This window comes from Aethalodelphis obliquidens, unplaced genomic scaffold (assembly GCF_003676395.1).
Source record: "Aethalodelphis obliquidens isolate GAN/ISIS:26980383/991018 unplaced genomic scaffold, ASM367639v1 scaffold5, whole genome shotgun sequence".
Classification (NCBI taxonomy): Eukaryota; Metazoa; Chordata; class Mammalia; order Artiodactyla; family Delphinidae; genus Aethalodelphis; species Aethalodelphis obliquidens.
Genome location: NW_020837949.1, coordinates 59,975,029 through 60,002,521, shown reverse-complemented (window position 1 = coordinate 60,002,521; position 27,493 = coordinate 59,975,029). Strand labels below are relative to the sequence as shown.

Below are 27,493 nucleotides of genomic sequence, written 5' to 3'. Positions count from 1 at the left end.
AGATGCTGCTCGCCGGACCCCCTAGCGAGGCAAGGCTGTTTACTGGCATTCAGATCTATTCTTTTCAGGAAAACAAGAATCCCATTTTCCAAGTGCTGAAGGCCAAAACAAATGCTGAAATTACCTGTTCCATTTTAAATCTGCAGATAGTTTCTATTTTCACCTAAAGTTAATTTTTTTTAATTCAGTGAATTTCAAAGTTTTTCTAGCTGCAAAACTCTTGAAAATTCATACACTTTACATTTTAGAACAGTTTCACATAGTACAGAGAAAAATTTCACATAGTACAGAGTCCCACATACACCCTCTCCCCACTCACTTAGCATTACCTATTATTAATATCTTGCACTTAGTATGGGACATGTGTTACATTTGATGAGCTAAGGTTGATACATTATTATTAACTGAAGTCTATAGGGCTCACTCTTTGTTTTGTACGTTCTATGGCTTTAGATTCTGCCGTCTTCAGACAAGACCCGTATACATGCTGGAGATCCCGTGGATATGATTCTCACCTTATCCTCCTGTCTCCCCAACGTCTGCCGTTTATCATTGGTGTTCTGTTGTCTTTCTTATGAAAGAAAAATATTTTTGGTATAGACTCATGTCTATATCAAAAATGAGAAAATGAAAGACCAGAAAAACCTTCATGTTTCCAGAAAGTAGATGAGAGGCATCACTTAGCTTCACACACATGTGTTGACTGCACAGTCCCAACTATTTTCTGAGTTTGAGATGCTTGATAGACAGCTCCTTCCTCCTGCAGCTTTGTCCTTTATGCCTCCAGCCAGGTAGGATACCCACGATAGAGGAGGACGGGGCACTTCAGGATTGCAGGAGACCTAGCATCTTCCCAGGGCACCCAATTCTGGCCCCTCCTCTTGCCCCATTCCAGCTGCTGCTACCCTCCGCTCCCTGCCGAAAATGGTCCCACAGTGTCAGTTTCCTCCCTCTCAGTGCATTCTCACGTCCATGCTCTCCTAGGGACTGTCTGGGGTTCCTTTGTAATGAAAGGATGCCCAGTTAAATTTGAATTGAGTATGTTCATTGGACTAATCATTAAGTGTGTCCGTTGGGACTGATGAAAAATACTACACACACACGGAATTTTTTTTCTTTGAAATTCATATTTAACTGAGTGTCCTGTTTTTGTTTCATTTTGTATGTGTTGCGTTTTGTGTGTGTTGTCATGTGTACGTGTTTGTTTCATTTTGCTATTGAATCTGGCAATGCTACCTCTAAGCTATCTTCCCACCTGTTCAAGTCTCCTCCCAGAGACCGTGTTTCATCTTCCGCTAGGACCTGCTTAGTGTCCCCTCCCAAATGAACCCACTCTCTTGAGGTACTGTCCCTATTTTCACTGTAACTTCAGAGCTGAAAAATGAAATGTCCTGTCACATCTTTCGGACATAATGGTAAGAGTAGACCTCTCTAATAATTTTCAGTCCTCTCTGTCTTTCCCCTGTCACCAAGGCAAACATTAGGACAATCCAGAAACAGAAATAAATTGGTAAAGGAATGTTCTGCCTACGAATCCTTGCCTGGCAACACCATCTTCCCAGGAGCAACCTCATATTTTCAGGCTACACTTTAAAGTCTTTTCCCAACTTTATTTATCTGGCATGTTTATGTGCTTTTGCTCACCCCCCCCCTTTTTATTTGATCCAATTTTGAAATGCCTCCTTTCAGTTCTTTAATTCTGGAGGGACAAGACACTATGTGATTACAGACCTGTCATCTTTTATGTATCAGGATTATTTTGTGATAACAACATTTTTAGAGACAAAGACATAAAATATAAAATATTTGCTCAACTCTAGATTTAACGAAGCCATCACAGTTGGATCTCTTAGCATTTTCTGAGTGTAAAAGGGATAGATGTGTGGACCTCAGGAAGGTCTGGTGATTTGTTTTTATGTCACAGAGGTAGACAAATGAAGGGACTTGTTTTGTAGTTATTTCCCTCAGAGGTTGCTAAGCTTTCCAGTTGCTCTCCTGGGCTGCCCACACTCTCTCCATTCCCCAGTCACTAAAGGCTTTCAGACCTTTTCAGGTAAAAGCACATTCTGGTCTCTTCCATCATAGCCTTGCTCTAAAACTAAGAGGAAAAAGCCAAAAGAGCTGGAGGTCATTTTGAGAACTCAATAATTCAAGACCTATAACCTAGTCTATTAGTTTAAAAACTGAGAGGGTTGGGAATTAGGGTGGCACATGAAGAACTGTGAAAGCAAATGTCAGAACACAAAATCCTCCACGTATAAGCTTTATCAGCTGTGTGTCCAACTCCTCAACAGAACTGGTTTTCACCTGCACAGGAAATCAGCCTATCATCATAACATTTTGTGTGATAAGGCCTGGGTACTGTCAGATGAATCATCTACGGTATTTATTACACTTGACTATTTCCCAAAATTAATCTCACCCACAAAGGCAGAAGATAAACTGCCCCTGAGAAATACTCAAAAGAATTTGACGAGATGTGTTAATGTTTTTAATCTCTTCTTAGTATCCCTATCATCTGGACTAAATGACTTGATACAATTAGGTTTCAGCCCATTAAACTTGTAAAAATAACCAACTTGAAGAGGGGGGTGGTTCGGTGACCACTGCAGTGAGGTGAATATCACTTTCAGTGAGAGGATTTTTCATTTCTAAATTAATTTATACATAGCATCTCTCTCAGTTCTGCCTCTGTAATCATTACGCCCTTTCAATGTCTTTCTGAAGTTTATATCACTCTAAAAAGATAATGAAATAAATAGAGCTTGACCATCCCTATGGCAAGGACTTACGAAGCAAATTTGTGAGGAAAGCTAAGCCAGAGAGAAAGATCCCAAGGTAGTAAATAAATGGTTACGTGTAGACATCATCAGTATTCAACCATTGATTGTTTCGTTTTGTGTTTGTATACAGAAGTGCCTGTAGGGATTTGAACTTAGAAGGTAAGGATCTGACACCTCTTTACTATGAATTTAGGTTCCATTGAGGTAGTTTTGCTTTTGCCGCAAGAGTTGATGCCACCTGACACAATATTTTTATGTAGTGCTCTTTTGTTTATTAAAAAAAGAATACTTTTCCAAGAGCTAGAAAATGCCCACCTGCCACAGAGCCTGTAAGTAACCCTTGCTCCAAACCTATCTGGCAGATACAGCCATTGACCCACCCCAGCCCCTGCATGGTGGTGGTCCTGCACAGAAAAGATGCCAGTTCAACAAAAAAATGTCATTTTGACAGAGGTGGAAACTGGATTACCCACCTGGACTCTCCCGGGGCCACACAGCCATTCAATCTGTGATGTAGTCAACAAATGTGCATTAAAGTTACAGTGTGTTTCCCTGTGTGCTGGGGACACGGTGGAGAACAAAAGACTCTCCTGGGTCTCCAGGAGCCCACTAATCTAGAGCCGAGACAGACGAGTCACGGGCAAGTTCAACGCGGTGTGATAAGCCCCACGGAGTGGGGGTGGGGGGGAACGGGGTAAGGAGCAGCCTCCTGCGGCACCCGGAAGGCGCATCTAACTGGGTCTTGAGGGGTCAGGGAAGGCTGTGCAGGGAAACTAGCCCTCTCTGAGCCTAGAGTGCTTCCCGTACCAGTGCGGAAGTACATGTAAAAGCGACCTTCCCCAGCAGTCAGCAAGAAGATGCTCCAGTTCTGTCATCCTCCAAGAATAGCAACAAAAATGCCTGAAGAGCATGCTGCAAGTTAAAAAAATAATAATATATATATATACATATATATATATATATAGTACTTTCCAGAAATTAAATGTCCAAAATAATTTTAAATATACTTAGAGATTTTAAGCTTGTAAAATGGAATATTATGGACATGAATTAAAGCCAACTGAGTTTTATACAAGTCCCACGACACCAGAGCAAGAAAATTATTTCACATATCTGAAACTAGCAGGACCATGCATAAGAGCTAAGGTTCTGATATGGGACGGATTTTTGGTTTAAAGTCATCAATTACACACAGCCTGCCTATTTATGTGTCCTCTGTGGGGCTGAAGCTCAGTGAATTTGGAAGAGAGTTGCCCCAAATTATGGAATTGTAGCTAGTGTTACAGCTAGCCTAATCGCTAAAGCGGTTCAGTCCAAATCTCTCTTGTGGCCAGTGAGGAAGTTGAAAACCAGAGTATGTGATTTGTCCAAAGTTACAACTTAGGGTAAATGGTTTCAGAGGCCTGTTGCCAGACTCCCGGACTAGGGATTTTTAGCCTTTAGCCAGTTAGACGGTGTGGTACTTCTGTGTTCTGGTCCATACAACATCTGTTCCAACTTTCTTCTTGTTTGGCTTCCTGGACCATAGATGCTGGAAAAGCTGCAAACTGCATTACCCAGACTTTCAGCCAGGATTATACAAGTGACCTGCTAAAAGGAAAGAATTAATAGCTGGACTGTAAATCTTACTGATGCTTGAGCACCGTTTAATCTTTGGTCAAACTTCTTGAAGTATCCACTGTGGTTAACTGAGGAATCCAAAGATGTTGCTAAGTACACTGTACCTAGTTATCAGGATTGTTTATTGTATAACCTGTGATTTAGGGACTGTGGCTGCCGTAACGAGTGGGAGCTCATCACAGTGACTTTGGGAAGCTAACATGCTTAGGAAAGTGTTTAAGCTCAGGGATCCTAAACTCTGAGGTATCCCTTTGCTGATATGATCCACACTCGTTTCTTCTCATTTCCTGTGACCAAAACATACCCAGTGCGTGTGACTGGGGACATCACAAGCTGAATCCAGGGCCTCTGCGACGCTGTTGCTCTGGATGCTCTCTCTCCTGGATCCTTTCTTAAAGCTAAGTAACCGTTGTGTTGGGCAAGGCTATTGTGCCTTGACGGTCTGAATAACCATCCAAACGGGAAACTCACTCTGGTGACCTGGGTCTGTCAAGTGGATCCACCTGAGTGTGACTTGGAGGCCGAAGGGAGCACCAGGGGATGTGGCAAAGCCATCAAAGCTTTGAGCAGGTGCAAGGACAGAAGTATCTGGTTTTCTCTGGGGCATGCCAGTCTCTTTCCACCGTCCCGACTCTAGCATCATAGGCGCGAGGAGCAGGGATTTTTCCCTTATAACTAATTCAGTTTGGGTGGGATGCATTTCCCGACTCTTTGCTCCTGGCTGTGTAGATGCCATGGGCCAACCAAACCCTTTCCACATGCATCTTTCCACCAGGTGGAGGGGATTCTTTTTCTGCCACAAAGAACCCTGATCAGTAGAGTTAGGGTTTTCTTTTCTCCTTTGCAGTGAAAGGATTGTTCTGAGCATTTTTACTCTAGTTTGGCTATAACTTCTGTTTAAAACCCTGATCTGAGTGAAGCCATCCCACCTACAGACCTTAAGGGGCAAGATCAGTTTCTGCTGGATTCTGCCTAAAGTTCAGAAGCACCACACAGCTGCCTGTGACTTGTTTTTGAACTGCTGACCCACCACTTAGCTTTTCTGGTCAGTCAGTCAGACAGACAGACAACCACTTGAAGAGGAAGGGGAACTGGACCTGTGGTTAACTCTGCTTGGGTCTCCACAGCCAGGAGAGTTTGGGATAACTTGGGAGGCCTCTCTGGCCTCGTGAACATTAAGACAAACAGCCCAGGAAAAGCAAGTTTGGGAACAAGATGCTTCACCAAGAGCCTGCTTTGCTCACACAACAGAGAAGGCAGGAAAACCAGTGCCATGGGGTGGTCCCCACCCACCTTGCCAAGGCAGCAATACTTCACTCCAACTCTTGTCAACCAGCCGTCCCAGCAGCAAGGCCCGGGCTTCAACTGCCAATGGAACAATTAGCCAAAATATATGCATGGGGACTTCCTGGTGGTCCAGTGGCTAAGACTCCATGCTCCCAATGCAGGGGGCCCGGGTTCAATCCCTGGTCAGGGAACTAGATCCCACATGCTACCACCAAGAGTCTGCATGCCACAACTAAATATCCCACATGCCGCAACTATGACCTGGCATAGCCAAATAAATCATTTTTTAAAAATAGGTGGGTATTGATACATTGTGAAAGCTGCAAAGAGAAAAAAAAATGAGAAAAACACAATTCTCTCTCACAGGGAGCTTATGCATTAGAAGAAAATTCAGTCTCTTTTGATGCATTTAAACCATGTTGGAGGAATTCTAGGGAAGGAGAGAGAGACCAGTGTGGAACCAGAGAGAAGGGAATAGGTTGGTCCAGGGAAGTTAGGGACCCTGAAGCTGGAGGTCTCTAAAGATGAAGAGGCAGCATTTGAGGGGAGAGGTGGAAGAGAGAAGACTTTCTAAGCAGGAAAGAAATGGGTAGAACAAAGTAGAGAGGAGATAGGAACAAAGAACTGCCAGTGAGTAGACTTACTTGCTTAAAGGGAGATGATTACATGGACAAAGCAAAAACAGTATGCTCCTTTAGGACATAAAGAAAAGGGGCTTGGACAGTCTTGGATCTGAAGTTCCGCTATTGCCCCGCCTGTCCTCAAAAAGGAGAAAGGCAGCAAATCAGCAAGCTTAGGCTTCAGTTTGTTGTGCAGCTGCCTCCTGAGTGTCTCAGAACTAGGACACACATTGCATGGCTACAGAAATATAAGCAGAAAGAAAACATGCCACCTTAATGGAACTGCATGAGGTTCGTGAAGTTCACCAGAAGGCTCCCGTTTGAAAGAGAAAAGTGTAAGATGAGGGTTTTACTCTTACCCATTTATCTAGTAACTCATATGACTGCCTTTTCTGAGTGGGGTCCAAAGCAATAGAAGGCTCTACAGCAAGTCAAGAAGACAGCGCAACTGCTCTTCCGCTTGGGCCTTAGGACAGGGCTTCCACCGAGACCCAAAATGTCTATAACAAATGGGGCTGATGTACGAGCCTCTGGTGAGCGACATAAGGAGAATCACATCCTACAGCTAAAGGGTTTCAAAGCAAACTCACACCCTCTTCTGCAGAAAACTGTCCTTCTGAGAAACAGCTTTTGGCTTGCTATGAGGTACTGATAAAGATGAAGTGCCTAACCATGAGATATCGAGTGACTATGTGACCTGAGCTGCCTATAACAAACTGGGTGCTGACTCACTAAACCGTAAATTGTGTTTACAGCAGCAGTCCATCAGCAAGTTCTATGATGAGATGGCTCAGACTTCTTTGACACCTACTTTGCTTGCATTACCTCTTTTCCCTCAGTCCACATTTATGGCCCCTGTGAGTTCCTTTGACCAATTGATTGAGAAGGAAAAAACTCAGTCCTGGTGTACAGATGTTTCTGCACAACGTGCTAGCACCAACCAGAATGGCTGCAGCATTGCACTCCTGCACAGAACTTCAAGCAGTTTGTTTGATTGTTCACTTTGCACCAGAAGATGGACAAAAGTATGAACCTACATTGATTCAGGGGCAGTTGTTAACAGTTGAGCCAGATGATCAGGGACTTGGAAAAAACAATATTGGGAGACACCAGACAGGGAGGTCTGGGAAAGAAGTATGAAGATGAATCTCTCAGAAAGGGCACAGAGTGTGAAGATATTGGTATCCCATGTGATTGGTCATCAAAACACATCCATTGGGCTTCCCTGGTGGCGCAGTGGTTGAGAGTCCGCCAGCCGATGCAGGGGACACGGGTTCGTGCCCCGGTCCGGGAAGATCCCACATGCTATGGAGCGGCTGGGCCCGTGAGCCATGGCCGCTGAGCCTGCGCGTCCGGAGCCTGTGCTCCGCAATGGGAGAGGCCACAACAGTGAGAGGCCCGAGTACCACAAAAAAAAAAAAAAACACAAAAAACACATCCATTGCAGAGAAGGTTCTCAGTGATCAGGAGAACAAATTAACATGGTGTGTGGATGTCATTCGATCTCTCCCCAGCTACCCCAGTGCTTACTCAGTGAGCCCAGGTACAAAGTGGCCATGGTGGCCGGAATGGAGACTTCCCCTCACCAAGGCTGACCTGGCTTCCACTCTTGTTGAGTGCCTGAGCTGCCAACATCAGAGATTAGTGCTGAGCCCCCTGATGTGCCAGTATTCCCCAGAGGGACCAGACAGTTACCTGGTACAGTTTGATTACATTGGTCTCTTCCCTGCATGGGGGAGGCATGGACTTATTCTCATTGAAATAAACTGTATCTGGACATGAATTGGCCTTTTCTATTTATAGTTCCCTGCCAGCACCCCAGTTTGTGAACCTCTGGTATGCTTTGTTCATCATGGGAATACATAAATATTTCTCCTCATCAGGGACCTCGTCTCAGAGCAAAAGTGCACAATGGCTCATTCCAGTGGAGTTCATCAGTCTTCCACGACCCATCACCTAGAAGCAGCTGACCTAGTAGAGTGGTGGAACAGCCTCCTGAAGACGAGTTATGATGCCAGTTGGAGATAATATCCTGAATGGATGGGGCTCTATTTTACAGGATGCAGTTGACATTTTTTAATCAGTGACCAATATATGGTACTGTTTCTCCCACAGTCAGAATACGTGGGTCTGTTATTGAATGGGGGCCCCACTGCTCACCACTTACAAAATCAATTATGTACTCACAAATGTCGGTAGAATTAATCAGAATGTCAGCAACCTGGGGAGATGGTGGACTCAACATCCCCCAAAAATCACCTCCCCAGTTTCTGCTCGGCCATGAAACTTTTAAAGGGAAGGAGGGAAGTCATCTCAGTCAATCATTGAGATGGGGGTCAGAGTTGTCACCATCCCCCCACTACGTGCAGGCTCATCAGCTTCTTGTGATCTTCCTCTAGATGTTATCTTGTTCATACAGTTTGGTCACAGTTTGTTTGGGAGGTTACTGAATGGGAAGCTAAGGAAGAGATCTAGTCATCTGTTAATTACTTCTTCATTTCTACTTCTTTGATCTATGGAAAGAACTGACAAGTTAAGCAAGGGATTGTGTGATTAAAAGATTTGAAAGGTATGCTTGGGCTTGAGATGAGTAGAGCATGGGGGTGTCTGGTTTAAAAGTTAGTTTCAGGGCTTCCCTGGTGGCGCAGTGGTTGAGAGTCCGCCTGCCGATGCAGGGGACACGGGTTCGTGCCCCGGTTCCGGGAAGATCCCACATGCTACGGAGCGGCTGGGCCCGTGAGCCATGGCTGCTGAGCCTGCGCGTCCAGAGCCTGTGCTCCGCAACGGGAGACGCCACAGTAGTGAGAGGCCCGCGTACCGGAAAAAAAAAAAAAGGTTAGTTTCAATAAAACTTTGCTAAAGTGACAAGAAAAGGGGCTTCTTGCTGAGGGCGATTTCTTGCAAAGAGCTGCTTACAGGTCCAGGAATCGACATATGGAATTCCATGTGGTTTCCCTCACTATTAATAATCCAAGTGCAGAATTTTTGATTCCTGTTCCCACAACCTTGGACTTTGCCAGTTTAGAAAGGAGCAATGTTTCCATCACTGCACACAATGGTGATTCTACTGAATTGGAAGTTAAGACTGACACCTAGGTCCTCATGCTACTGATCTTATAGGTAAAGATGGGCTTAATCTACTGCTGAGATGAGTGATCCTGATGACTAAAAGGAAGTTGGGTTGCTGCGCTACATTAGAGCAAGGAGAATTATGTGGAATGCAGAAATTTCTCCGCCCCCCCCAACCACAAAAATAGCAGGTCCACTGAAGATTCTGACCCTTCAGGAATGAAGGTTTAGAACATCCCACCAGGCACAAAACCTTGACCTTCTGAAGTTATGGCTGAGAGGCAAGGAAACATGAGATGGGTAGTGGAAGAAGGAAGTTATAAACATATTCCTGTGAATAGCTGTAGAAACAATGACTAAATGGCTATATATTATTTCTTCTTTGCATTTTGTGTGAATGGGTGTATTTGTGTGTATTTGTAAATACAAATTTATTTTTCTTTCACATCCTTCCACGTACTATTTTATATATGTTTACCATTTAGTCTCTAGGTGACCAAATATTCAGATAGAACTGTGACTGAATTGGGGGAATTATTATGGCCCAGAGGTACATAGCGTGACTGCTAATGAAGGTGGATTCATTTATGGTTGAGACTTTGGGCCCCTCATTTTGAGAAAAGGGTGAGAATATCTTTATTTGAACAAAGGATAGTTGCATTTCTGCATAAAAACATAGAGTTGTTTTTGTCATTGTTTAGAAGACAAATAGGCATAGAAGTGATGTGTGTGTGTTGAGCAGCCAAAGGGAGGAGTCTGTCGGTGATTAGGTTATGATCTCTCAGCTTCAAACCCACCGTCTGCTTTGTGAGGTTGGGGCTGCCCCTCTGCAAATCACATCTCTGCTCTGCCGCAAGGCTTTGTTAGGCTCTGCCAATAGGGGGCGCTAGAGAAAAACTACTGGACAGGAGGGGGAGGAAGAGGCTTGCTCCTTCCTGTTACTTACTGCGTGCTGCTTATTTGCTCTTCACTTCTCTCAGGGTCAGCCCAGCCTCACTTCCCTTTAGAAGTGGCAGCTCATTCTCTGCCATTTGCAAACTGGCCTCATCAGACCATCTCAGAGACGCGACCACTCGCTGTCCCCTGCGCTCTCCTCAGAGGTCTGAGCTTCAGCTGCTCAAATCACCATCTCGAAGCTTCTCAAGCTTAATAATTTCAACCTCTCCCTTTATTCTCCCAGCCCTAGAATTGATAGCTGCTTTCTGGAATCTCTCTCTTTGATATCTTAGTGTTCTCTCTTTGCTTTATCAGTTCTTCAATAACTAGTTAACAATTCTTTATATTAAATTATCTCAGTGGAAGTGCCTGGTATGGTTTCTATCTCCTGAGTGGCACTCGATTCAAAAGACACACACAGACTGGATCATAAAGCATCGTACAATACACCTGGTAAGAAGTTTGGACTTACCCTCAACAAGATGGTTGAAGGGTTTTTCAAGCAGGAAAGTGACATAATTTTTCTCAAATTCAAATTGTATTATCCTGGCTGAATTCAGCAGAATAGGTTGGAGGGGTCAATACTAGAGGTGGCTAAGAAGGTGTGGCAGAAATCCAGACGAGATGCTGGCTTGAACTGAAGAGGTGAAAGTGTTGACAGAAAAAACTGAGTAAATGGAAGAGCTATTAAATATCGAATACTATTAGAATCAACAGGAATTGGTGATGAATTGGTTAAAGGTAGGAAGGAGGGAAAGGAATTTATTTCACATGGAGGTGAGACAGGAAGCCATCAAGGGTGATACACAGCCTCATGTAATGACAGCTGGTGATTCAATTCAGAAAAAGAAGCCCAAACACTGAAGGGTAATCAGGTTTAGGGCAGTCACATCAATTCGGTTGTGAACTGTGGTCTTTGGGTCTTAGGACATCTAGGGGTGGCTGGATTCAGAGATATGGAACTCACGAGAAGTAGATTTGACCTGGAGATAGAGATTTGGGAGTCAAGAAAATGCCTGGTAAGAGAGCAAAAGAAGTTGATGGAGTGTCCCGGGGGAGAAGGGAGTGAGAAGAGGTCTAAGGTCAAAACCCTAAAACACAATGTGAGGTATGTTTGGTGTGGTTTTGGAGTAAACAGTTGTAGTGCTCTCCATTTCTGAATTTGAAAGGTACTATCAGCTCTGTTCAGATTTAGGGCCCATTTGTGGGACTTAAGGACTTCAGAAAGGAGCTTCACAATCTCCTCCTTTCGGGATAGTTGCTATGCTGTCGTCTAGCGTTCACTGCCATGCCAGTGTCTCCCTGCATAGGGGATTCTAGCGGAGACCAACTTGTTCATTGGCATGACTCCTAGGTGGCCAGTGTGGGGCGCTCGTCTCTGAGGAACTGATGCAGAGGTGCCAAAGGAATGCTGAGACCCTGTGGGCAACACGAGACCTCTGAGTGAGTTAGACTACTGCAAAGCCACGTCTAAAGGGCCACTTGATAGGACATGACATACAGGTGCTGACCCAACAGGGGACCAATCTATTACCTTGACCAATTCAATTATATTTTCCTTTGAGGAGTATAATGGTGTAATGGTTAAAGGCACAGGTGATAGGCAAACTAAAAGAGCTGATCCCAGCACCTTGCATTGAGCAGCTGTTTGGCCTCCGGCAAGTTACCTCACTCCTAAGCTTCAGATTATTCATGGATGAAATGGTGAAAGTCATAGCAACCCCAATCATAGGGAAGTTGACGTTTAAATGAGAAAATCCTTATACATCCCAATGCCTGGTATATTAATAAGCCTTCTCTGTGAGCTATCTGTGCTAGATAGCAGTTTATTTAGGCTCCTCTCCAAAGTCAGCCTGCATTACTGGCTCTGTGATCCTGGAGATTTAAATATTTCTCCTTTGCAGTGAGCACAGTGTTAAGCTTTATCAATGGAGGGTTTTTGCAGGAGATGGGATTTCTCTCCCAGAGTATGGTATGCTGCCATTTTTGCTTCTCGCTCCTGCTGTGTGGCTGTCAGTGGCACGTGTGTTGGGATAGCCAGTGGTACTCTGCTCCAGCTGTATGTAGCCTGGCCTGAACCGGTGATCACTTCACACGGCCCTCCTAACATGGATACAGAGCATCCCAGGCCTTGTGGCACTCTGCCCACAGATAGGCTTCTGATGCCCCAGCTCGCTCTGCGTGCCTGCCGCCAGCCTCAGCCTGCCGGCACTCCCTGAGCTGTTTTCCAAGGCCCTCCAGACATGCACACTGCACACCCCAGGCTGCGCACTGTCCTGCCAGTGAGCAGGGTCCCACTACCCCAACTTCCTCTGCAAGCCTGCCTGCCAGCCAGCCTGCCTCAGCATACCTGCCGGAGGGTAATTTCCTGCTTGCCTGGAAAATACAGACTAGCTCTAGAGCCTGGGCAACACAGCAAGCATCTCTGCTATTGTGTGGGCTGCAACCACACCTTCTCCAGTGAGCTCAGAATCCCAGCCTCGGGGAGGGTGCTTCATTCCAACTTTGTCCTTCCTTGGGTACCCTCCCTCAGCCCTAGGCTATTCTCTAGAGGTCCCTTTACATCTTTAGAGTTACTTCCCTATTATATTTAATTCTTTTCTAATTTTAAACTTTTCATATTCAAATTAATGGTAGTTTCTGTCTCCAGAATGGACCCTCGTACACTATTTTTAGATATTTTATTCAACAAATAGTTAGAGTTCTTGCAATGTGGGCAGCACTGTTCTAAGTAGTAACAAAGCATCAGTGAACAAGAAAAAATTCCTGCCCTAGGAAAGTTGTATTCTCTATAGGAAGATTGGGGCATCGGAGTTAAATGATGTGAGGTGTCTCTTAGGCTCTAGAAGGCACAAGGTGTCGCTCACATGTTTCATAAACCTAAGCTTTGAGATAAAACTCACATCTGCTCCCTGCTTTAGAAAAGTTGGTTTAAAATACTGACTAATTCAAATCCAGTTCCTTCAAATGTATCTACCACAATCTTTTTGTTTAATCATATTTTAAAGTCAAATTGCTTTTGAGTGAGCTTGTCTTCTAAGTTCATTATGATATATATTTTAAATTTAAAATTTTACTATTCTTTACTATCCTGGTGCTTGGTACCGTTTCAGTCATCTAGGGTGAGTGGCAGTATTCAATAGATATATTGTTACTATGCAGATATTCTTTTGAAGTTGCTTAGCAACAATTATTCCCTATTCAGCTCTTACCAGCTTTTGCACAAAGATGTTTTGAAACCCTGAAGAGGGTGTACTATTTCAGGTATCTAGCTTTGAACTCTTATTTCTTTGTTAAAATAGAACCAGTTAATCTTACAATTTGTACAAAAATGATACATTTATTAAAGCACATAATAATTGCCAATTGAACCCAGCATTTCTACATGTTTCTGTCAAACTTAAGAGATATCCAGAACACAAAACTAGTTGGAATAAGTGAATTAGTGTTTCAAATTCACTAATCTTGAGTGTCAAAATGAATTTCTTAATCAAATAAATTCTGAAAATGAAAAGATGAAAAATGAGATTAGGCTAGATAAACTTACCATCTTCAAATTCAGTAATTTTATATGAATCTAATTGACATTACAAAGATCCTCTAGTCCTTTCTCTATCAGGTCTCTTACCAAAAGAACAAAATTAGAAACCAAGAGAAAATGCAAACAACCCTCAAGTATTGTTCACTGCAAAGCCCTCAAGTATTGTTCACTGCAAAGCCAAGTTTATTTGAAACACATCAACTAACTTGGTGCCAAGGGCTAGAAAGCAAAGACCTTTATGAAAGATGAATTAAAGCAACAAGGGCAGACACAAAAGTAACATTACCTTTATTTTCCCTCGCAAACAGGTATGTTCTTACATTACCATACTGACCAAGTTCATAAAATGCTATGAATACATCAAAATTGTGGAGAGTTTGTTTAGGCTAAAAGAAAGAGGCGAGCTAATTAAAAAGAAAGAAAACTTGTTGTTGATCCTTAATTGAAACAAAATAATTATTTTCCTGTTTTATTTAATCATGGGTGGTTGTTGTTTGAGTTCTACTGCTTTACTAAAAACAATCTCAGAAATTCGTCAAAATTTCCTAGAGAGCTTTTAAAAACTGTCTAACCCTCTTAAGTGCCCAGGCCCTATCCCATATAGAATCTTCAGAGTGGGCACCCAGTAATCTGTATCTTTAAAGATACAACATCATACACAATGGTAAAATGCTCTTTAAATAAGTCCCAATATGCCGTGTGTGGGGCAGGGCAAGAGGTTGTTGATATCTTTTTCTTCCTATGATCTTAAGCAAGCGTCTCCAAAAGCCTTTCAGACAGTCTATTTAGAGATTTTTATTTTATTATTTCTCTTTCCTTTGCTGTTAGTTTAAACAACAGCTATCTTTCCCACTCCCAAAGTTTTTACTAGTTTAAAAAATGAAACTCAATGAGGTATACCAGATACACAGAAGAATGTATTAAAATATACATGTATAATTGAATAATAATGATAAACATTCACATAAACATCACCCAGTCAAAATATAAAACATAGCCACCCAGGACCGCAGAAAACCCTCATATGTCCATTACCAGTCACAACCTTGTTCACTCCCATGGAAATAACCATCCTTCCAATTTTTATGACTGTTATTTCCTTACAATTTTACCACTAATATCTGCGTCTCTTACGATTTTGTTTCATTCTGGCTGCTTTTGAACTTTGTACAAATGGATTCATACCATATGTATTCATTTGTATTTGACTTCTTTCAGTTAGTATTATGAGAAGCTAGAGTTCATTGTTTCATTGTTATATGACTATACCATAACTTTTTATCCATTCTACTGTTGAAGGACATTAGGTTTGTTTCCAGTTGGCAGCTGCTAAAATCATTCTTACATGAACATTCTTGTATAGTATCCTAATCCTCCACAAGTGTACATATGAAGGCGTGATTTTGTCGGTGGTAAAGTAATATTAATAACAACAGTACTAGCAAATAACAATGATAGCAAACATTTTATAGTGTTTATTTTCCAGTAACTGTTCTGAGCAGTTCAGCAAACACTTTATAGTGTTTAGTTTCCAGGAACTGTTCTGAGCATTAACTCATTCAATCCCCACAAGGGCAAAAATTGATTCTTGGAGGCAGGGTAGGAGGACAGAATCTTACTCTTTTTATGTATAAAGTCATATGCTCGAGATCACAGAACTAGAAAGATGGGCTTCAAATCCATATAGTTGGCAGCAGAGTCTGTAATCAACCACCACATTATAATGTAATAGTATGTATAGGCTATAAACATCTTCAAATTTGTAAGAGAATGTTAAAATGTTTTCCAAAGAGGTTATACTAATTTATACTCCCACAAGTAGGATGAGAGTTTTCATTATTTCCTATCTTTTACAACACTTGTTATTCGTCAAATTCCTTATTTTAATCTGGAGGTTGTGTAATACAATATCATTGTGATTTGCATTTGCATTCCTCTATTACAGATGAGGCAAAGGGTATTTTTTGTTTACTTATCATGTGGGTTTCCTATTCGTGAATTTCTTGTTTAAGTTTTTTGCCTATTTTCTATTGGATTTTACATCTTTCTCATTGATATGTAGGAATTCCTTAGATGTTCTGAATACTATTTCTTTGGCCACTATACGGGGTGCAACCATTTCTTCACACTCTGAGTCTTGCATTTGCACGCTTTACTCCTTTTAATGAAAAAAAGTAACACGTTAATATATTCAGATTTATTTTTTTCCTTTACAGTTAGAACTGGTTGTGTCTTATTTTATAAATCCTCTACCACCCCAACATTTTGAAGATATGCTCTGTATTATATTCTTACAGTGTTGTAATTTTGCCTTTAATTAAGAAACGTACAGCCAATTCTAGGCACCAAAAAAAGTTTTTCCCCCCCCCACAAAAATACTCAATTGTCCCAGAACCATTTATTGAAAGGGAGTCCTTTCTCCACCACCATTATGGCAACGGCAGTACCACCATCACCATAAACCAAACCTCCATATAATTAAATGCTACACTGTCTTAATAACTATAGTTATGTTACTGACCGGAGTTCTTCGAATCTTTAATCAATAGAAATTAGTAAGAGGCCAGACAAGAAATTCAGGCAAGGCTTTATTGGGACTCGTGCTGCAGCACAAGGGAGTGAAAGCAAGCAACTGGTTCCCTTGCTAGCTCTCTAGGGTGTGGGCGAGCTGTTCCTTAGATGGGGTTAGGGTAGGGGCAGCTCCGGGGGTCGGGCAGGAGGGGCGGCTTGGGTGGCCTGCCCACCCCTTTGGTGGTGCTGGGATCATGTGCAGTAGCCTGCTTTTGCTCCCAGCACCTCAGAAGTGGCAGTTGGGTTTTGGTCTTTTTTGTTTCTTGTTTTTCATAATTTGCCCCAAATGTACATGCACACAGTTACTTTTCAGTCCCTTGTAGTTTCTTTGTATTCTGCTGCTTGAGGAGACATTTGTCCAGGTGCAAGCACTGCAGCAAAGGGTCCCAGGTCCCAGCCTGTCTCAGTTATGTTTGGCTATCTCACAGGCAGGGTAAATCCTATTATATTGTTCTTCTTAGAGTGTGCCTTGGCTATTCTTGGTCTTTGCATATCCATATAAATTCTAAAATATGCTTGTCAATTAGAAAAAGATCATCTGGAATTTTGATGAAAATCGCAATGAAACTACAAACCATTTGGGGATACTTAAGATATTTACAATATTCAATCTTTAAATCTTTGAGCATAGAGTACAACTTCATTTAAGTCTTCTTTTAGTGTCTTTAAGTAAAATTTCACAATTTTCTCCAGAGAGTTTTGAATATCTTTTGTGAAACTGCTTTCTAAGTATTTAATACTTGATATTATTTTAAGGATACTTTCATAAATTTTCATGTTGTTTCTTGCTATATAGGAATGCAATTGACTTTCAGATAGAAATTTTTGCTTCTAACAAACTTGCTAAATTCTCTTATTCATTCTAATGATTTATAGATTCCCTTAGATTTTCTACATATATGATAATATTATGAGACTAAGAGTTTTGACTTGAAGAGCAGTGATGACAGACATTCTTGTCTTTTCCCCAGCCTCAAGGAGAAAGCTTTCAAGGATTCTTCATCATGTTTGCTGCCGATGTTTGGTAGAAACCATGTAATCAGACTGATGAAGTAACCTTTATACCTACTTTGTTAAGAGAATTTCTATCATGAATTGATGTTGAATGTTAAGCAAATGCTTTTTCTACATCTAATGAGATGATCATGAGTAAATTTCCTTTAATTTGATTATGTGGCAGATCATAGTAATTGATTTTCTAACAACTTTGGACTCCTGGGATAAACCTGACAAGGTCATGATGAATACTTAGTTTAGGATTTTGCAACTATGTTCCTAAGTGAAATTGGCATGTAATTTTCCATTTTATCATTTGCTATCAGGAATTTGCCAGTCTGATATAAAATTAGTTAGGGAGCAACCCTCTTTCTCTGTTCTCTGTAAGGGCTTAAGTTCGGAATTATTTATTTATTGAACACTTGGCAGTACTCATGAAAGAAGTTATTTAGGTCTAGAATTTCCTTTCTAGGAATATTTATTAATTTAATAACTGTAAAACCATTCTTCTATTTTGGTAAGCTATATATTTCTAAAAATGTGTCCATTTCTTCTACATGATACAAATTTATTGGGTTTTTTGTTGCTCATATTTAAAAATCACAGAAATAGTTGTCCTCTTATGCACTCCTGATATTATTTGTGCCCGCTTTTTTTCTTAACTTCACCAGAGACTTGTCACTGTTATCTTTTTTCAAAGAATGAACTTTTGATTTTTTAAAAAATTTTCTGCCCTTATCTTGATTTTCTTCTTTCCTTTGAGATTATTTTATGCTGTTTTTCTAATTTATTAAGTTAGATGCTTCTCTCAATATTCAGCCTTTTTTTTCGTTCTTTCCTTCTGCTAGACACATTTAAGGCTATTAATTTCCTTCAACTACTGCTTTAGCTACAACCCACATATTTTATTAAGTATTCCACTAGTGCTCAGTTTCACTTATATTCTAGGATCCATTAGGATTTCTTGATTAATTCATGGGTTATTTGGAACTGTTAGCTTCCTAGAATATGGGGCTGTTTAATCACTTACTTCCCAGGTAAATACCAATTTAAAATGATCCTCCTAGTAAATTGAACCTTTCATTTTATGAAGTTACTTTCCTTAGCAATCTCTCTGCCTTAAGCAACTTTTTTCAAATATGTATATATCTACATCAGCTTATTTCCGGTTGGTATAACTTTTACCATCATTTTACTTTCAAACGTTCTGTATTTTATGCTTTAGATGTGGTCTCTTACCATAGCATATAATTGGTTTCATTTTTTAACCAGTTTAACAATCTGCCCTTAACTGGATAACAGTCCATTTACATTTAAGATAATTACTGACATTTTGAGTTATAGTTCTCAATTTTTATCTCTCTACTTAGCTCCTCTTCTATGTCTTTTCTCTTTCCTTATTTTATAATGATTGTTTTTTCCTATTTCATTTTTCCCCTCTACTAGCTTGGAAGTTATATACTCATTTCTATGTAACAACCACTAACATGTTATACAGAAATGAGTTACACACTAGAAATCACATTTCCACTTAGTTAATCAGTACTTTTATTCTCTTCTCAGTCCATCCAAACTTAGAGTACTTATTCCAATCACTACCCTACCAACTTACATATTATTGTTTTCTAAATCCCTCATTTCTTAACCCCAGGAAACATCATTATTGTTCCATATGGTAAATGTTCCTTTAGATTAATCTATATTTACAACAATCTTGGTCCTTTATTCCTTCTTTCATCAACTTTCTACTATACAAAGCACATCCTTTAGAATTTCCTTTAGTAAGAACCTGCAGGTGGCAACTGTGCTCATGCTTCGTTGTCTGAAACTGTCTTTATTCCACCGTCATTCTTGAAATATATTTGCTAAGTATAGAATTTTAAGTTGAAAGTTATTTTTTGCTCACGCATTACAGTTATCCAACTGGGTTCTGGCTTCCAAATCAGCTAAAGAAAAGTCTAGCTGACGTAGCTCTGAAGGTTATCTGCAACTTCTGTTTTCGCTGCTTTTACAAGTTTTTGTCTTCAGCACTCCACTGTTTCACTGCAGTTTATCTAAGTGAGGATTTCATATTTATCCCACTTGGGATAAATCTGTGGACTGGTATTTTTCATTGATTTAAAAATTCTCAGCAATGATTTCTTCAAATATTGCTTGTGCCCCATCATCTATTTGAGACTATTATTAGCTATACATTAGACCCTTTGGATTTCTCCACTCTGATATTTTTAAGTTTCTCTTCTGTGTTACATTCTGGATCATTTCTTCTATTTTGTACTCATTGATTCTCTTTTCAGGCCCATCTAATCTTGTGTTAAACCTCCACATTGGCTTATTTGTAATTTTAATTCGTCTATTTTCCATTCCCAGAATTTCTATTCGGTTCTTTTTTAAATACGCTAGGTCAGTTTTTATAATGCCTTGTTTCCTGTAGATATTTTAAAACTTTTTATTTTTTAAACATATAAACATAGATGTTTTATATTATACATGTGCTAATTCCAAAGTTATTTTCTTGTATCTTTGCTGCCTTTCATTCATGATGCTAGCCTTCCTTACGGACTTTATTTAAACTTAAGGCATTCATTTCCTAGGAAAACTGTCTAGTATCCTCCAAAGATTTGTTTACATCTGCCAGGCATTCATTCTGGGGCCCCTAAATTCATAGCTCAAGTTTTGTCTGTTTTAGCACCCAGATAACTTGAATTTGGGGTTACTTCACTTTGCACAAACACTGGAGCAGGTTTGCTTCCGGCTCACTCTTACCCTGATGGTGTAGTCCTTAGCGGCTGGTTTTCTCCACCTCTGGAGGCTTGTATGCTTTGTCCTCTGCCTACTGTTCCAAAGGACTATCAAAACCAAAGCTGAAATTCACCTTTGGAGCCAAAGAGGCTTCAGCAGTTTCACTTAGATATTGGCCTTGTTACTTAATCTCTTAGAATACTGCCAACTCTACATGCTTCTCAAAAATGCTTTTATATTCTACCTAAAAGTTTTCATTTTCATGAGGAGAAATGCTCAGGTTAACTAAGTCTGCCACATTACTGAAAAGGAAATCTAACGTCTTTGTGAAATGTTGTCTATTTCGTAGCATCCTTTTCATGCTTATCAATATCAAGTAATTTCCCATGTCCTTAAAAACCCTTTGTAAATCTAAATTTAAATTGTTTGACTGTACATGTTATCACAACTCACTTAACCTTTCTGATGTTTGAGGAATTTTTGTTCTCAAATTTTGACTCTTTTAAACACCAATTCTAATAATATGTTTATATCAAAAACTTTGTCCACATTTCTAATTTTTCCCCCCTTAGGACAGAATTCTAGAAATAGAGTTAATGGGTCCAAGAGGTATGATAATTTTTAAAGTTCTCAATACACACTGCCAATTTCTATAAACTACTAGATTCCCCTCAACCACCACCACCAAGGGTAAGTTGATAACTGAACCATCTCTAGATCAGATTTGCATGTCAATAAGGTGATGTTTACAGCCAAATGGAGAATAATATATATAGGAGTATGCCAAAGACAAGGAAGGCATATACAACTTACTACAGAAAAAGAAAAAAATTCTAAGTCTGAAATATCAGACTAGGTAGAGAAAAGGTAATGATTCTGAAATAGTAAAGCAGTAGAGTGTATCAGTTTTAACTATATAACAAACCACCACAAAACATATAGTGACTTAAAAGGACTACCATTTATAAAATATATAGTGACTTAAAAGGACTACCATTTATTTAACTTACAATTGGCAATTTGGGCTGGGATCAGCCGGGCAGTCCTTCTGGGCCTGGCTGGGCTTATTCATGTAACTGCAGTTGGCTGAGAGCTGGCTGGTCTAGGATGGCTTCACCGCTACTCCACATTCTCCACAAGACCAAGTTTGTTCACATGGTAGCCAGGTAGGTTTCCAGTAGTGTAGGTGGAAGTATACAAGGCTCTGAGGCCTAGAGCCTGAGTTGGCATACTGTCATTACCCACATTCTTTTTAGCAAATCAAGAAACAAGGGGAGTTCCAGGTTTGCGGAATTCTAACACGGATGGAATTCCTGACGGGAGGAACTGCAAAGTCACACTGCAATGGACATGGGTACTAGGAGCGATAGAGAACTATGGCTATTTTGCAGTCCACCACATGGAGTTGTCAGAATGGAATAAAGAGAGGGAGGCCTCCAGGAAAATTGTGAAAATCTAGGCTAAATTACAGAATTCTGGACTGAGTGTATGTTAATATCATTCATTCCCTGAGGAGGGAAGAAAAGTAATTTTAAATATGAGTTGGAAAATGATGAACAGAATTTTAAACACAAATCTGAAGAAATGAGATTTAGGTTGGTGTTATAGATTTAAGAGTATAGCTAATATCTGAAGCAACGGATATGTAAAGTAGGAGTCCTAAAGACGAAATCCCAGAGAACATCACTTTTTTAAAAACGAGAAAAAAAATAACCTAAAGGAGAGTTAGGCAGTATACAAACCAAGCAGGAGTGAGTTAAAAGCAGGAGAAAGTAAATAATACTATCAAGCCTCACAGGATAACATATCAATCTTTTTTTTTAAATTATTTTTTTATTTATTTTTGGCTGCAGTGGGTCTTCTTTGCTGCATGCAGGCTTTCTCTAGTTGTGGCGCGCAGGCTCAGTATTTGTGACACACGGGCTTAGTTGCTCTGCAGCATGTGGGACCTTCCTGGACCAGGGCTCGAACCCGTGTCCCCTGCATTGGCAGGCGGATTCTTAACCACTGCACCACCAGGGAAGTCCCTAACATATCCATCTTATACTGATTAATACCCTATTAATTTTGGCGAGTGAGTGTTTACCTTGGTGAGAGCAGCAGATGAAGTGAAAGGAAAAGGAGACAGTGACATTGAGGGTATCGCTCAATGGCTGGATGAAGTGAAAGATCACAGAAACTAGGGGAGATTGGGACGGAAATGAAGGCAGTAAAGGAATGATACTGAACAAACTGAGTGGTCAAAAGACTAATGAGTTCACAGTTACAGACCACTCTCTGACATGCTGCTGATTTCATCAGTTCCCACACTCTTAGTGTCTCAGTATTTACACAGCACACCTACAGCAAACAAAACAAAACAAAACCCCACAACAGTTTTACTACATAGTTCAAACAACTCAGTAGGTATTCAAGTACTAACAAACAATTTAGCACCTACTGGATACTACACAGCTTCTCAAACACTGTAATCATACTGGAAATTTTCTGTCACTAATTTTTGTGTGGTATTTGCTTTTCTCACAGCAATTGCTAAAGCCCAGGTTTACAAAGATATGTCATCCAAAAGAATGTTGCAATACAACAGTGAAACTGAAATACCTCAAACTAGTAACTGTGTGGTGTCCAGTAAATATGGCTGTGATTTCCTGAAAAATTTGAAATATCCTGCAGCACCGCTGTGGTTCTCTGTGGTGCCCTGGGGCATCTCAGTTCATATTTTGGGAACCACAGCTCTATCCCTATCCTTGCTTTACTTCTTCATAGTTCTAACCACCCTACCTATTTTATCTATGTATTTTGTTTCCCTCTTTTAGAATGTAAATTCCATAGGGATAGACATTTTGTCTTTGATAACTGCTGTATCCCAGTCTCTAAAATGATGCCTGGCATATTAAGGTTCTTTGGTATTTGTTGAAAGAATGCCCAGGTGCAGGAGTAAAAAACTCATCACATTAAGATGCAATGACAAAAGCACGGAATGTAGTAATTCATAATTTCAGAATTGGAGCTTTATTTAGTTTTGAATAAAGCAGGTTTAAGTGTAGCCAAGAAAATGGGTGGTTGGATTAGTGAACGTGAATAATGAACCATCAAAGAACCATCTGGCTACTAGGTAAGTCAACCACATAGATTAGTACTAATGTCACCAAAATGATGGCAAGACATGAGATGAAGAGGTATGAGCCAGGTACCAAAGAACAAGAAAATGTATAACCAAAAAGAAAATACTGCAAATGAAAGATTTCTTAAGTAAGGGTGACACAGTAATGGGCTGAAAGGGACAACAGGAGGGGGTTCTATGTTCCAGTGAGTTCTAAAGGATCCCCAACTCCCACATCACAAGACACAAAGAAGCAGTGTCCTCGCAGGTGTTAGGTTTCTATTAACCAAGAAGATGAAAAAGATAGTACTATAAAGAGTTTGAGGACGTAACGTATTCGTTCACGCTGAAACAGGTTTCCTGAATGCACTGGTAAGACTAACTTCAGGGCAAGAGCTTTATCTTATTCATTGTTTTATTCCTGGAGCCTGTTATAATGTAAAGACTAATTACTGATTGACGTATGAGAAAAGACTCACTGATCAGTCTATAGACTGATCAGAGAGGAATAGAAGAAAGGACTGAGGGACCCAGCAGCCATACACATAGAGAAAGCACAAGACAGAAAAACAGAGCAAATATGAATTAATTTTTTGAAAAGCTGACATAAACACAATTGCATCTGAAAAATGATTAAGAATCTCAGAATACAGGCCATGAAGAACCTAGAGGTAAGATGGGAATAAAGACACAGACCTACTAGAGAATGAATTTGAGGATATGGGGAAGCGTAAGCTGGGACAAAGTGAGAGAGTGGCATGGACATATATACACTACCAAACGTAAAATAGATAGCTAGTGGGAAGCAGCCGCATAGCACAGGGAGATCAGCTCGGTGCTTTGTGACCACCTAGAGGGGTGGGATAGGGAGGGTGGAAGGGAGGGAGATGCAAGAGGGAAGAGATATGGGAACATATGTATATGTATAACTGATTCACTTTGTTATAAAGCAGAAACTAACATCATTGTAAAGCAATTATACTCCAATAAAGGTGTTAAAAAAAATCAAAGTACACATACATAATTATATATGCAAGTTGTTTTAGTGTACAATATTTTTCTTAATTCATAATCCCAGTCACATTCTAAAATGCTTTTTTTCTTTTCAGTGTATAAATTGACTTAAGTGTAAGAAAAAAAATAATGAAAGTGTTTTTATCTCCCCATGAATTAGGCCATAAATGAGATTCTCAAGGTAACTACAAATTAAGGGGTCATCTGTTATTAACAAACACCAGAGAAATGTATTAAACATTGTAAAATCTAGTAGACAAATGGTAATATGGATAATACTGAATCCTAAAGCTTCTTTTTAACCTTTCATTGTAAATAAACAATGACTCAGGGAAAAGGGACATTTAAAAGAATAATCATATGTATTATTAAAGCAGAAGTGATGAAATTTTCAGGATAACAATGTATTTAAATAATAACCTTGCTGGACTTGAGCTCACCTCCTCACGCAAAAACTCCAAAATCACAATCAGCTGATTTTTCAGCAGAAACTCTGCAGGCCAGAGGGAGTGGCATGATATAATTAAAGTGATGAAAGGAAAAAACCTACAATCAAGAATAGCCAGCAAAACTCTCATTCAGATTGGATGGAGAAATCAAAAGCTTTAACAGACAAGCAAAAGCTAAGAGGATTCAGCACCACCAAACTAGCTTCACAACAAATGCTAAAGGAACTTCTCCAGATGGAAAAGAAAAGGCTGCAAGTAGAAACAAGAAAATTCTGAATGGGAAAGCTCACCAGTAAAGGCAAACATACAGTAAAGGCAGGAAATCATCCACACACAAATATATCAAAACCAGCAATCATGAAGAGAGTTACTAATGCAGGATATTGGAAATGCATTTGAAATTGAGACCAGCAACTTAAAACAATCTTGTATATATATATATATAGACTACTAAATCAAAACCGCATGGTAACCCCAAACCAAAACTACGATACACACAAAAAAGAAAAAGCAATCCAAACACAACACTAAAGATAGTCATCAAATCACAAGAGAAGAGCACAACAGAGAAAGGGGGGAAAAAAAAAGGGCCTTCCCTGGTGGCAAAGTGGTTAAGAATCTGCCTGCCAAAGCAGGGGTCACAGGTTTGATCCCTAGTCTGGGACATGCCACAGAGCAACTGAGCCCATGTGCCACAACTACTGAGCCTGTGCTGTAGAGCCTGCAAGCCACAACTAGTGAAGCCTAGAGCCCGTGCTCTGCAACAAGAGAAGTCACTGCAATGAGAAGCCCATGCACTGCAACGAAGGGTAGCCCCCAGTCACTGCAACTAAAGAAAGCCCACACACAGCAACAAAGACCCAACACAGCCAATAAATAAATAAATAAAATGAGGAAAAGAAAAAAGACCTACGAAAACAAATCCAAAACAATTAATAAAATGGCAGTAAGAACATGCGTATCAATAATTTCCTTAAATGTAAATGGATTAAATGCTCCAACCAAAAGACACAGACTGGCTGGATATGAAAACAAGACCCTTATATATGCTGTCTACAAGAGACCCACTTCAGATCCAGGGACACATACAGATTGAAAGTGAGGGGATGGAAAAAGATATTCCATGCAAATGGAAATTAAATAATAACCTCAGAATTCTACATCTATCAATCAATCATTATCATAATAAATATACTTATAAAGCTAAAGCCATGAAGCTAGTGGTTGAACAAGAATAGCATTAAAATGAATTTATACATAAAAAAATTTTTGGCAAAATTTCACAAGCTTGTCCATTTTAGAGCCATTCTTTCTTGTTCAATCCAAAAAACAAATCCTATCCAGCAAGTGCTGTTACTTCAATAATGTAACGTTTCATCCACTTATGATCCTGATCTGTATATTACAAAGAGCATTCATCCCCAGATAAAAGAATATTTCATTAACACCAGGCATTCTCAAAGCCTAAAAGCTTAAGAAATAAATTTTTAAAACCAATGATAGTTAAAATAAGGGGCTCTGAATTTGAAATGCTTTGTGAAACTTTATTGTATAGACTAAAATTTTGGTTTCCTGGACTCAGTAATACTAAACTGCCTATTGGGTTTAGTGGCTTCTTGCATCAGCTCCTGCAACTGTCCAATTTGTTCATCACGAAAGTCATTAAGTCTTTCTTCTGGTAGGGAGATTCCAAAACATGCTTTTTCAGTTGAATTGCATCTGTTTTCATTAGCTTGTTGCCATAGCACCGCTGCATATGCCTAGTAAAAAGAAAAAAAATTGAAGGTTATAGATATTAAAATGAGATCTGTACTCATTCATTTCATGTTGAAGAACTTAAAGAATCCTGTCACTGAGTCTTGTGCATTTGGCAAATAAGACATGAACAATATAGAGCTGTGTCTTTACTATTCAGTGATAGTTTCAAATACATATATCTTATTTTTAGCATTTTAAGAGTTTTATTACCAAAGTCCTGAATCTGGAAATCTAGAAGGTTCAAGGCAGGTAGGAGTGGTCCATGAACCGGCTTCAGCAGCACGCATAAACCACCCAAAAATCATACACAAAATTGTATGTACACAAACATGCACATAGTTCTGGGGCCATAACTTTCATCAGATTTTCAAAGGGGGAGTCATGGGTCTTATAGGCTTAAAAGTGGGTCTCAAAATTCTTTAGGTTCATTCCCCTGTCTTCAGTTTAAAAACGAATTTAAATCACACTTAGAAAAAATTTTCAAACCTTTAAGCTTTCAATATCTAACAACCATCTTTGCCAGAAAAAAATTCTACATTTTTCACACTAATTTTTCTCTCATTCTTTTAATCAGGCAGGAAGTACTGCTGTATTTCAGTTCATGAAGTTAAATTATGTGCACCCTCTGGGTAAGTAAACAAATTAGTTAACTCTGGATAATGCTGCTATTGTATCTAGTTTAAGATAATTAAATTGCTTATAACTGTTAGATACCAGCATCACCAAAGAAACTTTAATTTCAGATATTCCAAACCTTTATTTGAATTGGAAATAATATCTTTGTCACATTTTACAGAAACCCATTTCATATAATACTAAAAAACTGCACACACCCTAGGGCTTTATAAATTCCACTTCTAGGTATATGCCCCAGAGCATAGTTTCTCAACCTCAGTACTATTAACAAAGTGTATAATTTGGATAATACTTTGTAATAGGGTGGGTGGGAATCTGTTTTTGCATTGTAGGATGCTTAATAGTGTCCCTGGTCTCTACCCACTAGA

At 39.9% G+C, this 27,493-nt stretch overlaps 1 protein-coding gene and 1 long non-coding RNA gene across 3 annotated transcripts in view; both read right to left on the bottom strand.

Moving 5' to 3' along the window:
• Window positions 1-14,125: 14,125 nt before the first annotated feature.
• On the bottom strand, window positions 14,126-22,056 carry LOC113618405 (uncharacterized). The gene is made up of 2 exons (XR_003432005.1): window positions 21,176-22,056; window positions 14,126-16,014 (listed from the first exon to the last, which is right to left on the bottom strand). It is a non-coding gene; the product is annotated as an uncharacterized LOC113618405 (long non-coding RNA).
• A 4,198-nt stretch (window positions 22,057-26,254) lies between these two features.
• Window positions 26,255-27,493, bottom strand: part of SDHAF3 (succinate dehydrogenase complex assembly factor 3) — an 82,631-nt gene continuing 81,392 nt past the window's right edge. For both annotated transcript variants that reach the window (XM_027102501.1, XM_027102500.1), the window contains one exon: window positions 26,255-26,491. In XM_027102501.1, the coding sequence (XP_026958302.1) occupies window positions 26,288-26,491 (204 nt within the window). In that variant the 3' untranslated portion in view covers window positions 26,255-26,287. The remainder of the gene's footprint in view (window positions 26,492-27,493) is intronic.